The sequence below is a fragment of the Sciurus vulgaris genome (genome assembly GCF_902686455.1).
Source record: "Sciurus vulgaris genome assembly, chromosome: 17".
Classification (NCBI taxonomy): domain Eukaryota; kingdom Metazoa; phylum Chordata; class Mammalia; order Rodentia; family Sciuridae; genus Sciurus; species Sciurus vulgaris.
The window spans coordinates 60,954,716-60,968,666 of record NC_136478.1 but is presented as its reverse complement, the minus strand read 5'-3'; the positions used below and the strand labels follow the sequence as shown (position 1 = coordinate 60,968,666).

General features: G+C 40.4%; 1 protein-coding gene across 1 annotated transcript; it reads left to right on the top strand.

Annotated features, from left to right (window-relative positions):
• Positions 1–674: 674 nt before the first annotated feature.
• Positions 675–8,358, top strand: LOC306648518 (orphan sodium- and chloride-dependent neurotransmitter transporter NTT5-like). Its single transcript, XM_079118705.1, has 11 exons — positions 675–1,299; positions 1,727–1,884; positions 2,080–2,233; positions 2,347–2,573; positions 2,779–2,889; positions 3,074–3,315; positions 4,590–4,857; positions 5,204–5,405; positions 5,527–5,686; positions 6,863–7,025; positions 7,143–8,358. Exons 1-11 carry the CDS (start codon positions 948–950, stop codon positions 7,467–7,469), a joined length of 2,364 nt encoding a protein of 787 aa, XP_078974831.1. The 5' UTR covers positions 675–947; the 3' UTR covers positions 7,470–8,358.
• Positions 8,359–13,951: the final 5,593 nt, after the last annotated feature.

Sequence of the window (13,951 nt, the reverse complement as noted above, 5' to 3'; positions counted from 1 at the left end):
ATAGCTGTCTTTCCAGTGTGGTATCTTGTGACCACTGAGTACCTGGTATGTGGCTAATGTGACTGAGGAACTTAGTTTTTGATGTTCTTTAATTGTAATTAATTTAAATTTATAGTCACATGTGGTTAGTAACTACATATTGGACAGTACAGCATATTGCCCCATTGATCTACTTGATCCTTGTGCCAATTTGGTGCTCTCTTCATTACTGTAACTCTATAATTCGTCCTTATGTTTTGTTCTTCTCTACAAAATGTACGTTAACCATTCTAGGCCTTTTGATTTCCATGTAAATATTAGAACTAGCTTATCAATTTCCACAAAAATCCTGTTATGATTTCAATAGGAATTACACTGAATCTATAGATCAATTTAGGGCAAACTGATTATTGAGGCTTCTAAATCACAAACATTTTTAATCCCTTCATTTATCTAGGACTTCCTTATTACCTCTTAATATATGTTTATAGTTTAATTTGGTTTATAGGTATTAATTTTTAAAGTTTTAACTTTTTAAAGTTTGTGTATAAAGGTCTTACTCATTTTTCTTAAGAATAATTCCTAGGCATTTTATGTTGTTTGGTATTATCTTTGATGGTATTATTTTTAAATTCTAATTTTCTAGAGGGCTGGTAATGTGGTCAGTGATAGAGCACTTGCCTGGCATATGCAAGTCCTCAGGTTCTATCCCCAGCACTGAAAAAATATTAAATTCTTATTTTCTAGAGGTAGGCATATTCTTAGTACTTTTTTCCAGGGTGGAGATTCCATTTTCTTATCCATATATGGTTGGGTTGGGAAGGTCTCAGGGGTTCTTTTATGATTAGCCTTGTCTTTTTTTCAGCTTGTATACCTAAAATCTGCAGTCAGTATCACTCACTCCTTTAGCCTGCAGTCAATATAACTGATCCCTACAGAATTACAAATTGGAATCTACCCTGGATGATATGAATGGTGAAATTATGGAGAACCAGGATGTGAAACCCCAGTTACCTGAATCTTCGTATTCCTCGCATGAGAACACCTGGAAATCCCTCTCCTTGCAGTCTGAGATTCTGCCTCCTGATGAGTCTGGTGGGGAGAGAAAAGAGTTTGATGTTCTGTCCTCATACATTTGGTCTGATGAAGACAGTGAAGGGACTTTGGAGTCCACAATCAATAATCAGTCCATGGATGAAGTCCCCACTGACCGACCATCCTGGGCCAATAAAATTGAGTACCTCCTGGCCCAGGTGGGCTTCTCTTTGGGGCTGAGTTCCGTCTGGCGCTTTCCTTATTTGTGTTTTCACAATGGAGGTGGTAAGCCTGGGTACCAGGACACATGGACCCATGAGGGGGTGAGGAGCCAGAGGCCTGTCCTGGCTCCTCTGGAGTCTCAAGATATGTAGAGATGGAGGATTTGGGGTCCTGTTTGGAGCAGGAATAAGGTACCTGAACTCAGGACCTTGGGAGGGTAGAGGAGGGTAACTGAATACTTATGTTTATGAGGATGGTGGGGCTAGAGACCTGGGTCAGGGGTAGGGGTAGGAACTAGGTATCTGGGTCTTCTAGAAATTGGGAGACAAGGAACTAGATACTTAGGACTTTGAGAGACATGAAAACAAGTGGGTGCTGATGCCTGTGGCCCTGAGAGAGGTTGATGAGCATATCTCCCTGGACCCCTGAAGAAGGCCAAGCACTGAAAGGCCAGATGGTTCTCAGAGCCCCTTCTGAATCCTTCTTGCAGGAAGTTTCATCATTACCTACATCCTCATGCTGTTCTTAGTAGGGATTCCTATCGTCTTCCTGGAGATGGCACTTGGCCAGAGGATGCGTCAGGGCGGCATTGGTGTTTGGAAGGTCATCAGCCCATGGATTGGTGGTGTGGGATATTCCAGCTTCACGGTGAGGAGCCCTGGCTGTCCGGGACAATTTTCAGACCCTACTCCCATATTAACCTTCATCCTGGAATGGGTCCCATGACATGATTTCACTTCCGTGAGTCAAGTCCCTTTTGTTCCTTAACTGTCAAGTCAAATTCTGTCTCTTCCTCTGGCCTACCTTTCTTCCCCTGTCTCCAGAAATCTTCATGGTCTCTAGGTGTGTATCATCGTGGGATTGTACTTCAGTATGCTCATTAGCTGGAATCTCTTCTATTTGGTTCAGTCTTTCCAGTCCCCATTGCCTTGGACATTGTGCCCCTCACTAAGGAACTCCAGTGATCTTGGTGAGAAGAGAGGGAAGAAAAGGGTAAGTGGGAGGGCTGAGAAAAAGACTGGGGAAGGATGAAGGAAGAAGGATCACTGAGAGAAGAGGGATGAGCTGGAAGATGATGAAATGGGATTGGAGGAAGGGGGTGATGTGAAGAAGGGGGAGGTACCCTGGTCTTGCAGTTTCTCCATGGCCAATTCACCTCAGATCCTGAATGCAAAAGGACAAGACCTACAACATACTTCTGGTATCGGAAAATATTGAATACTGCAGATGAAATGGAGATCAGTGGGATACCAGTCTTGCATCTCAGTGCGTGTCTTTTTGTGACATGGTCAATTACTTGCATTTCCATGATCAAAGGGCTCAGGTCAACTGGGAAGGTGAGCAACCCTCTAAGTTACTTATCTGTTGGACTCTCTTCCATCTGCTAGTCCCTAAAATTCTCCTAACTATGATATCTGTAGTTTAGGTCTCCAAAATCTCATTCCTTTTAATAGGACCTCTGATTCTGATTAGCCTTTGATTTTACTATCCCCAACTTCTGCCTTTGCTGAACTCAATTTCTGAATCATACTTTCTACTCAGACGCTGTATGCCTCAGTAGTTCTTCCCTACATCATGCTTTTCTGTCTTCTTATTTGGAGTCTGCTGCTAGACGGTGCATTTTTTGGTCTCAAGACTCTGTTGGCTGCCAAGGTGAGGTGTCCTCCATCCTTTATTTTCTAATCCACATGGGTGGTATCAGAGACAGTGTGGTTATTAGTCTGATAGAGGCCCTCCTAGCTCCCTCTTTCATCCCCTCTATCTTTTTTTTCATCTCCATCATGGTTTACTTCTCCCTCTTTTACATCCCTATTTGCATGGTACTTCTTCCCCTCAGGTAACAACCCTGTACTCTATGGAAGCTTGGCGCCGGACAGGTAACCAGCTATTTTTGTCCATTGGCCCCGGCTTTGGCAGCTTTACTGCAATCAGCTCGTACATCCCTCGGTCCAACGATTGTGTCAGTGATGCCTTTGCTGTGGCTCTTCTCAACTTGGCTGCCTCAGTGATTGCCACGTTGGTTGTATTTTCCATGATGGGCCACTTGGCTACGATGACCACTGAAAACTGCTACCAGAAGTGAGCCCAATTTTCATATGAAGGTCATCACAAAGAAAATCTTAGAAAGATCATCACAAAGAAAATCTTGGAGAAAACCCACAGAACTCTGGTCTAGACCCCCCATCCCTTAGGGATGTTGACTAGTCAATATAGGCCTTCACAGTGGAGTGTCCTAATCCTTAGAAACACCTGAATCTCTCCAACTCTCTTTTAGAACTTCTTTTTGAAACTAGGAGAGCCCAGATTCAGAGGTTTTCAAAGGTGTGTTCATCTCATTCTTAGCAAGACTGCCATGGAAAAATTAGGGGATATCTTCAGCTCAACCATTAGACCCATAACCACACTTTCTCTGATACAACACTAGAGTCTCCATAGCCTAGTCAGTCCCCATTTTCTTCTCTTGTGACCTTTGTTTCAAAAGTATTCATCAAGTATTTATAAAACATCTCCTATCTAAGAACCCCTGTATTGAGTTCTAGAAACAGCCAGTGGTGAGTCAGACCACCACCCCTGCCCTCAGTAAAATCACAGTATTGAGAAATCAAGATACTAAACAGATTATCACAACTAGTTAGGAACTGGTAGTGGTAGTCTGGTGATGCAGAGACAGGAGAGAGGCACTAACTGCCTGGGGCTGTCTCAGACTTCCCTAATGAGACACTCAAACCTGAGCTGTGTTTGTCTTCTGACAATAACTGCTGCTAGTATTTTTTCAATATTTCCCATTCGTAGACCTATATACAAATATAAATACCCTTCAAAAATTAGGTAATACCATGATACTTTGCAGCAGTTTGTATAGTTACCCTTACAAAAATAGATCTCGAATAATTTTTTCATGGCAGTAATTTGAGTTCAGTGAGCTCAGTGAATTAGCCATGTGGAGAATGGGTACTGGGTTCAGGAAGAAAATTCTAAGCAGAAAGAACATCATGTACCAAAGATGCTGAGATGAGAGAGAGTATTGCAAATTAAGGAAGTTGTAACAGTTGAAGGTATAATAGCTGAAGAATAGGAGTTGAAGAGAATTGTGAAGAAAGTCAGTGTTTGGAGAGTCCTGCAGATCAAGAAGCAGAGATATTTTAGTGTTACCTAGCAGGAGGTAAGAGTCCTAAAGCCTTAGTACTGTAGGAAAGACCCCCCCAGGGGACCATTTAGGTCAGAAATTCTCTAGTTTCACACAGACAGTTTTGCAATCATGAAAGTAAGCATCAGGCAGTGTATACTAGGATCCTGAAAACTCAATGTCAGTTCAGGCTCCACCTTAACCAAATAAAAACTCTAGGTTAGAGACTACCTTCTCACCTAGAGGATAAGGGAGGGACGGTTATCTTAAAGGACCAAATAATTTTATACAGTTCTCCTGTCTCCAGGAATGTTGACATAGTGATCCATCTAGTAACTACTGGAGTGCTTCCTGCCCTGGTCCTGCCCCCAGATAGTCTGTATCATAATCCAAGCTCTGCCTACACAAAGTGGATGAACAGCTTACCTACACAACTAAAAAAAGAAATTATACAATATTTGTCTACCTGCAACAAAACTGAACAATTGAGAGAGGTAGGTAAGGGTTGGAGGTGGGGCCCTCAAATTCCCCAAAGGTTCCAGTATATCAGAAAATTCATCTTTCCTTAGTGTGTCTGTAGAATTCAGAAAGGCAATTCTCAGCAGCATCCTGGACAATTGAGACCAAGGTTTATGGTACCCTTTTGTGATAAGACAATGGTATCCTCTCTAGCACCCAGCACTACAGTTAACATGAACCCACTTACTGTACTCCGAGAGTTACCAGGCCCGATTCTTGTTGGAGGAATACCCCCTGCTTCAAGGCCAGAGTGTAGTATGGGAATGGAACTGGGGTTCATTCTGAGCTCTGAGTCTTCACCATTCCTCCCTTCATTCATAGATTATGGAGGGTCCAGGTGTGGCCTTTGTGATATTTACCGACATCATCTCTGTGTTTTCTGGACCCAACTTCTGGGCCATCATCATTTTCTTGTTGCTGGTGACACTGGGAATGAGCTCCTTGATAGGAATCATGCAGGGCATCATTACCCCTCTCCAGGATGTTTTCTCTTCCTTCAGGAGACATACAAACTTGCTTACAGGTACTCTGACCTATGACCTCACCCCCCCCATAGCCATTATCTAGCTTAACCCAACTGGTATTCTTATGCAGCAGCCCAGCTTAAATTTTGACCTTGACCCAAACCTAATGTTTTCCTCCAGTGGGTGTCTGTGTGCCAATGTTCCTGGGCAGCCTCATTTTTGCAAGGCCTTCAGGCAGCTACTTCGTGAATCTTCTGGATGATTACTGGATTTCTCTGCCCATCTTCTTAATTATCATCTTGGAGAACGTGGCTATGGCCTGGATCTATGGGGCCAGGAGGTGATATCCCAAGCCCAGAAGTCTCATGTCATGCACCCATACAGCCAGGGTCCTAGGGAACTTTGGTCCTTTCCTTCATCCCTCCTCTCTCACCACCAGTTCTCTGATCTCAGGGCTTAGGGGAAGCCCCAGGAGGGTGGGAAGAAGAACAGCATGGACTGGGTCCTCGATGAAGAATTGTGAAATAGGGAAGTGGTGAGCAGCTCATACCAAGCACAATGGGCTTCTGAACCTTACTTTTAACCAAGGTAATATGGATATCTGAAATGCGTAATCCCTTGCTTCTCAAAATGTGGTCTGTCGGGTAGCAGCATTGGTATCATTTGGAAGCTTATTAGAAATGCAGACTCTTGGGCTCCACCCCAAGCCTTCAAATCTGTATCTGCACTTTAACCAGATCCCCAGGTGATTTGTATGCACTAACATATGAGAAATACCATGTAACCAAGGACAGCAATGTTTCCAGGAGGTGGTGGTTCTTGGCATCAGTTTGTTCTTTCATACATTCACTCATTCTCACATATTTCTCAGGGTCTGCTGTGTGCCAGACAAGCCTTATAGTAAATACTGGCAATTAATTGGATGAATTATATTTAGCTTCTTCTCTGAGCCCACAGTGCAGAGTCCAAAGACAAAGACATATGTAAGCAGATCCTGTGCAGTGTGATTAATCTATGAGAGATGTAACAGAGGGCAATCTGGAACTGCAGATGATTATCTGAAGAAGGATGAAGAGTTGGGTAATGCATCTTAGAGGAGGGGATACTTAAGCAGTATCTGGAAAGATGAGGCATTTGTCAAGGGAGAAAAAGAGAATGAACCCAACTTGCGTTTGTGTTGAGATAAGGAAGATATACCAAAGAAAGCTGGATGTATGCACTGGAAGAAACTTCATTTAAGAACTTAGCCTTTATCCTGAAGTTGATGGGGGAGAGAATTGTTTTAAATGCTTGGGCAAGGAGTATCCAGCTAGTTCAGCCAGTAGAACATCAGTTGCTTAAAAATCCTGGAGCTGGGGCAGACTGAAAGAGGATGAATTGAAGTGAGAAGAGTAGTCAAAGAAGGGTTGTGGAGGTGAACAGAAAGGCTCTTTCCTAGGCTAGATTTGAGTTGATCTCTCCCTTCAAGATTGGTAGGCCCAATGTGGGTCTTCTAAAATTCTTGCCCTTCCTCTAGGTTCCTTGCAGACCTGATGATCATGTTGGGCCGCCACATCTCCCCCATGTATCGTTGGCTGTGGTGCATTGTGTCTCCAGTTGTGCTGCTAATCCTGTTTTTGTCTACTGTGATTAATCTTTCTATGAGGACTACGACCTACCTGGCATGGGACTCAAGTACTGTGAGCCTCCCTCCCCACCAGAACTCCTGAAGAATGGGGACCAGACCTCTCCGTACACTATTGCCTGTAGGACCAAGTCATATCATTCCCTGATTCCCTTGGGATTCGGTTGTCTAGTCTCTTGACCTGGCTCATCTCCTACCCCTGTCTTTGCCATCTTTCATTTCAGAGAATTTAAACTTTCCTCCCCTTTCTCCACAGTCAAAAGAAGTGATCCGATCCTACCCATCATGGGCTAACGTCCTGCTCATAGGTTTCATCTTTGTGACCGTCTTGCCCATCCCTGCCTACAGCATGCACACCTTCATTCAGGTAGCTGTTGCAGGCACCAGGATTCACAATAGGGAGGAACCTGTCTTCAAGCATGAATCTTCAGAAGCCTCACAGAATTCCCTTTCACTGCTTCAGAAGAGGCAAAACCCAAAGAAAATGAGGAATAAATAACCGGGGGGAAAATCTTTCTACCATGTGTAAGAGTAATTCCTCTTGGAAATAAAGAGTTGGTTCAATTGGCATAATATCACTTCTTTTTCAAAGTAGAATTCTGGTGAGCAACTTGACACTAGAAGAAGTAAACTTGGCAACTGTTAACATAACTGGATCTAACAATCTTTTATTAGACTGGAAACTTTCTTTTTTTGTCTGCTGAGGACTAATATAACATTATTCCCTCCTCCTCCCATACTTGTCCTCACCTGAACCATAATAATCACATTCTTTAATTTTCAGGATTTGGTGAATAGTGACCCTGCTTCTCCTGAGCTACATTTCTCTGGTAATTGGTCTGCATGGATCCATATGAAACTAGGGAAAAAATAGTGCTGGTAAATAGCCAGTCCAGTGGAACCTTACTTTTGTTAGTAAAAAAGTATCCAACTTTGAGTTGTGTTTGCTATTAGCTCTGTTGAATTTAAATACTGGAATCCCTGGTCCTTGCTGCCTCTTGCTTTCTGTAAATAGATTAAACCAGGTCGAGAGAATTTTCTCAGAAAACAACAGATTCTTTGATTATAGGAGAGTGATTAATGACCTGATAATTGGTGACCTCCTCACATATCACTTAAATACTTGAAGTAGTTTGTTACTTTTACCAAGTGAACTAAAATCTTAACATCATCTGTTTTTACTAAGGTGGTATAAGACCCTGGAGGAAGGGTCTTTGGCAGGGAATAAGGGGAACAAACTGGATAGACTGAAGAAGACCCAGCGAGGACAAGATAGGACAAATAAGACCCTTTAATAAGAAGATCCCTTAATATAATATGAAATATATTTCAGTAATATTCTTAAATGCATAGATGAGCTAAGAAGAAATAAAGGGAAATCTTCAAGACCCAAGCTTGAATTCAGATTGGGAAGCAAGTGCTTTGGGGCAATTGCCACTATCTTGTAAGAGAGACTTGGTTTTAAAAATGAGGCAAAGACAAAGCTTTGGGGCCAAACAAGACAGGGATACACACACACACACACACACACACACACACACACACACACACACACACACAGGAGAGAGAGAGAAAGCTGAAGGACCATACTCTTTGTGGAAGCATGAAATAGCAATAAAATATATATGTTTTGGTCCTGTCTCTGAGAGGAGGGAAGTATTCTTTTTTAAAAATTGGTAACCCCAAACCTTCTTTCACAGGGATTTTGTATTCAAATTCATACAATTTGCATAGTATGAAAAACTCACCTTGAGAGTTATATAAAACATACCTGGTGAATGACACCCTTCCCCCAGTCTCTGTCATAAGAAAATATAAATAATCTTTGGGAGAAACACAACCTCTGTCAGGCCTCATCTAATTTCCAGAAATAATAAGCTTTTAATGAAGGTCACAGAAAAATATTACAAGGCACACAGAAAACAAGGCACTCTCCTGGAGGATTATCAGAACAGGTAGCAAAATCAGACCCTTAAAGGTACAGTCATGTACAACTGTAATCCTTGCAGCAACTCTGGAGGCTAAAGCAAGAGGCTCAGCGACTTAGTGAGACCCTGTCTCAAAATTTAAAAATGAAAAGGGATGGAGATGTAGATAAGTGTAAGAGAACCCCTACATTCAAGTTTCAGTGCAACACAAAAAATAATATAATAATAATAAAATAAAAACAAAATAGGCTGTGGATGAAGCACAATGGTAGAGAATGTGGTTAGCATGGTCCAGGCTCTGGATTCAATGCCCAGGACCAGGAAAAAACTACACATATCAGGTCCTTCAACTTGTAACATGTCAAGATTACCAGATAGTATAAAAATAAGTATGCTTAATATATTTAAAGACAAAAAAATTAAGAGTGAGAAGCAATAGATTCTCAAAAATGATTAGGGTATTTTACAATTACACTTGATCTTAGCCAAAAGCCTGAGAAATGATTGATAAAGTTATGTGTAGAAAACAAATGAGAAATTGTAATCATTGAAATGAAAAATCTCAACAATAGATTAAGCAACTGATTAGAAAATTATGTAGAGAAAATTAGTGAATTGAAAGACAAATCTAACAATGTGGCACAGAAAAAGTAGGATCAAAAATATGAAAAAGATTAAGAGACATGAAGGATAGTATGAGAAAGTCTAACATACTTTGGATTAGTTCAATGGTTTTAGTATATTGATAGAGCTGCTGAATTTTGTCTTTTTGGTGTTCAGTATATTTGTTTATACATGTTTTGATATTGAAACATCCTTGTAGAATCAATCCTAATTAGTTGTACTGTATTATTCTTTTGATATATTGGGTTCTATTTGCTAATATTTATTTAGTTTGTATATCCAATCATTGTAGGTGAATTTTTCTCTATACTTTTTTTAGATGGTAGCATTAAAGTCATGTTAGCTTCATAAAGTAAATTGAAGAGCTCTCCATTTTTTTTTTTTTAGTTATGCCAGTACTTCTCAAACTTCAGTATGCTAACAATCACAGAAAGCTTATTACCCATGAAGGGATTCATGGGTTAGGGATGTAGGGCTTTTGACCAGCATGCATGAGGCTCTGGGTCCAATCCCCAATACTGCAAAAAATAATAATATTTCTTAATAATTATAGATTGAAATATAAAGAAGGTCCTTAGACCCTCCCCATACCCTCATACTTCTGTTTCAGTGGTTCTGGATTAGGGTTCATTAGGTTACATTTGTATCACACTCCCAGGTGATGCTGATGATTCATGGACCACACTTTAGGTAACATACTTTAACTGACATTAAAGCCATCTGCTTTTTTAAAGGTTAAAGAGAATTCTTCTCTAAACTTATCTGGTTCCAGGTTCCCCTTTCAATGATAGATAATCTTTTACATTAATTTTCCCCAAAATTCTTGGCTCACTTTTACTAATCTACATTTGCTATTTTTGACTTAGAATTTCACATAGGATTTCCTTAAAATTCTCTCTAAATTTGATGACTATGCCAGGTGTGGTGGTGCACAAATGTAATTCTAGCAGCTTGGGAGGCTGAGGCAGGAGGATAGCAGGTTTGAAGCCAGTCTCAGCAACTTAGAGAGGCTGTAAGTAACCTAGTGATACCCTGTTTCAAAGTTAAAAATAAAAAAGGGCTGGAGGTGTGACTCAGTGGTTCAATCTTTTGGTACAATCCCTGGTACCAAAAAATAAAAATAAAAAATAAATTTGATGACTATATCTCTTTTCTCCTCCTTCATGTTGTGTTCCTTTTATTTTTCTCATGTTTCCTTAATTATGCTCTCAAGCAGCATTTGAATTTATTTACCTTTTTGTCTTTTAATGTCATCTTTTATTATTTCTACTTTGCCATTCTGATTTCTTAAGGGAAGTATCAGGTTCTTTGGTTTACTCATCTTTAATCTTTGATAATAAAGTCACTTTAAGATCTACATTTTCTTAAGTGTAATCCTATAATTTGGACCTGTAATGTCTCCCAAAGGTTCATGTGTTAAAAACTTGGTCCTCAACTTGCCCTGTTGGAAGATGAAAGCCTTTAAGACGTGGAGCCTAGAGAAAGATTAGGTCACTGGGGAGTACCCTTGAAGAGCATTGTGAGACTCTGATCTCTTCCTTTTTATGTCTTTGCTTCCCCACCATGAGATGTTCTAGCCTTCTCCATCAAATGTCCCTACATTTGTTGTGCTGTCACAGACCCAAAGCAACAAGGCCAAGGAAACATGGACTGAAACCTCTGAAATCGTGAGCAAAAACAGACCTTTCCTCCTTTTAAGTTCATTATCTCAGGCATTTTGTCACAGTTTTAGAAAACTAACATATATAATTTTTGCTATATTTCAAAGGTTCTGATAATGTGATATATTCTTCCTTTTATGCTACTTAGAAATTTGCAATTTCCCATTCAGTGCCAATTTTATCTAAGATTATCCAAGTAATTAAGATACTTTCTCCCTGTTAAAATGATTTATTTCTAACATTATTATTTGTCTATTAAATTGTATTTGTTGCTTCCATTACGGTTTCTCTATGTCCTTATTTTTTTTCTACCCTATTAGAAATATATGATTTCTAGATTTTTGCTGAGATAGGAACTAAAACTTTGAAACTTTTATTAAAGATTCCTGGGAGTTAAAGATCCCTATTAAGTACAAAAAAATCCTTCTGTTTGGAATATTTGATACATTTGTGTTAGCCAACTTTCTGTTACTGTAACAAAATACCTAAGAGAAATGTCTTAAAAAAGGAATGATTTATTTTGGCACATGGTTTCAGTCCTTGGTTGGCCAGCTTGATTGCTATGGTCCTCAGATGAGGTAGAGCATCGTGGTGGGCAGGGTATGGTGGAGCAGAGCCACTTACCTCGTAGTAGCCAATAGCAGAGAGAAAAAGCAGGACGTGTCCAGGAACAAAATATACCCTTCAAAGGCATGCACCCAGTGACCTAATCCCTTCAACTAGGTTCCATCTTTCTCCATTCAGCTAAGGATCCATAAATGAATTGATTATAGCACTCATGATCCAATCACTTCCAGGAAGTCCCACCTCTCAACATTGCTTCATTGGGGACCCAATGCATGGGGGACCCAATGCATGGGGCTTTAAGGGACATTCCAAGTCCAACATTCCCAGAGAGTTTATCATTATCTAATATATCAATACACACACATTTGTATACCTTTTCACATTTATGTATTTATGTACACAACAGGAGTCAGTGGTCATTGTTTACCACATTTCTTCTCATTCTCCTTCTGAGTCCTTTTGGTGGTGCTGGGGATTGAACCCAGGCCCTTGTGCATGTGAGGCAAGCACTCTACCAACCAAGCTATATCCCCTTGTGCTTATTTTTTTTAGCTGAAGTCCTTTCTAAAGAATTTTCCTCAGAGGGGTTAGCTGGGTCTATATCCTTGATATCCTTGCGTATCATCAAGTGCTTTTTTTTTTTTTTTTTTTTTTTTTTTTTTTTGCCCTGGCAATTAATGATAACTAGAATGATAACTAACCAGGTAAAGAATTCAAGGTCTCAGTTTCTTTTATTTTTTTCTGCCTTCCATTGCTGGAGATAAGAAGCCCAATTTCAGCCAGCTCCTTTTTCCCTAGTAGGTTATTTAAATTTTAAAAAGTATGTTTTAGTTATAAGATGGACGCAATACCTTTATTTTTATGTAGTGCTGAGGACTGAACTCAGTGCCTCACATGTGCTAGGCAAGCGCTCTACCACTGAGCTACGACTCCAGCCACTGTTATTTGTACTTTTGTCTAGATAGCTCTACAGTTTTCTCTAAATCCTTGGAGTTCAGATTTTAGGATAGGCCCACATATCTTAAAATCTTTCCTCATTAGAACTGCATTGAACTCAGTAAAGCCTTTCAACTTAAAAAATGTTTTTCTTGGGCTGGGGATATAGCTCAGTTGGTAGAGTGCTTACCTTGCAAGCACAAGGCCCTGGGTTCAATCCCCAGCACCACACACACACAAAAAAAGTTTTTCTTTTATTGGGAGACATCATCGTCTTCTAGTTTATTGTCTCCTCTCCATCCATTCTCTTTTCTTCCTTTGGAATCCTATTATACATGCTTTTCAAGGTGTCTTTCAAGTATTTTCACTGTTCTATTTTTTTCTCAAATTTATTTCTCTGTGATTTAGTACATTTCTTCCACTCATTCTTCCAGACCACTACTATATATCTCAAAAGTAACTATCCTCTCTTTATCTGTTGACTTTTGAAGCTTAAATATCATCTTTTCTGTTTTTATTTTTAAATTTGTGTTATTTATTTATTTGTTTATATTTTGGGTGCCAGGGATTGAACCCAGGGGCACCTAACCACTGAGCCACATCCCCAGCCCTTTTTATTTTCTATTTTGGGACAGTGTCTTGCTGAGTTGCTGAGGCTGGCTTTCCTCTTGGCTACGTGTTTTCTATTTTTAAAGGGTCTTTTTGTGTTGTGATTTAATCTCCTTGAAGTGCCCTTTGGTTTTTCTTTGTTATTTTTATTGTCTGTCTTCTCAGCAGTACTATTTTTCCAGCCCTCCCACAGGGACTTCTTACGCGTCTTTACTTTTTCTTTAGCAACTAAATAAGGCTCAGATCTGACTGTACAGGAAGCCTAAGTGGTAAAGAGCTCTCTAGTGAGCCTACCGTCCAGCGCACAGGAAGCCTCTGTTCCCCTTCTCTCCCACCCCGAGTCATTGTACTGGTGAAAAGAACAGTCTTTCCTAGAACTTCTGCAAAGACTTCCTGAAGTCTCAAGACCTCACTCACACTCATCTGCCCACAGCCCAACAGCTGTGTGACTCACAGAAGCAGGTGGATTTATCACAGCTGTGAGTGGAGGGAAAGTCAAACCATAGAGTCACCCTTTAAAGTCCGCCAGCCAGCCTAAGTCTGCCTGGTAACTGGTGACCTCAGCTCGAAGTAGGGCCTAATCTACCTAGTAACTGGTGACCTCAAAGATCCTTCTCGAATGATAAGCGTGAAGAGATGATGCTCCAAGGAGTCAG

What these genes read in the sequence shown, in the direction of transcription:
- LOC306648518 (XM_079118705.1), top strand. Translation starts at nt 948, where the DNA reads ATGAATGGTGAAATTATGGAGAACCAGGATGTGAAACCCCAGTTACCT. An exon ending in ACTGAAAACTGCTACCAGAA is followed by an intron (nt 3,316 to 4,589) that starts GTGAGCCCAATT and finishes TCTAGGTTAGAG; the next exon opens with ACTACCTTCTCACCTAGAGG. An exon ending in TGGCATGGGACTCAAGTACT is followed by an intron (nt 7,026 to 7,142) that starts GTGAGCCTCCCT and finishes TCGGTTGTCTAG; the next exon opens with TCTCTTGACCTGGCTCATCT.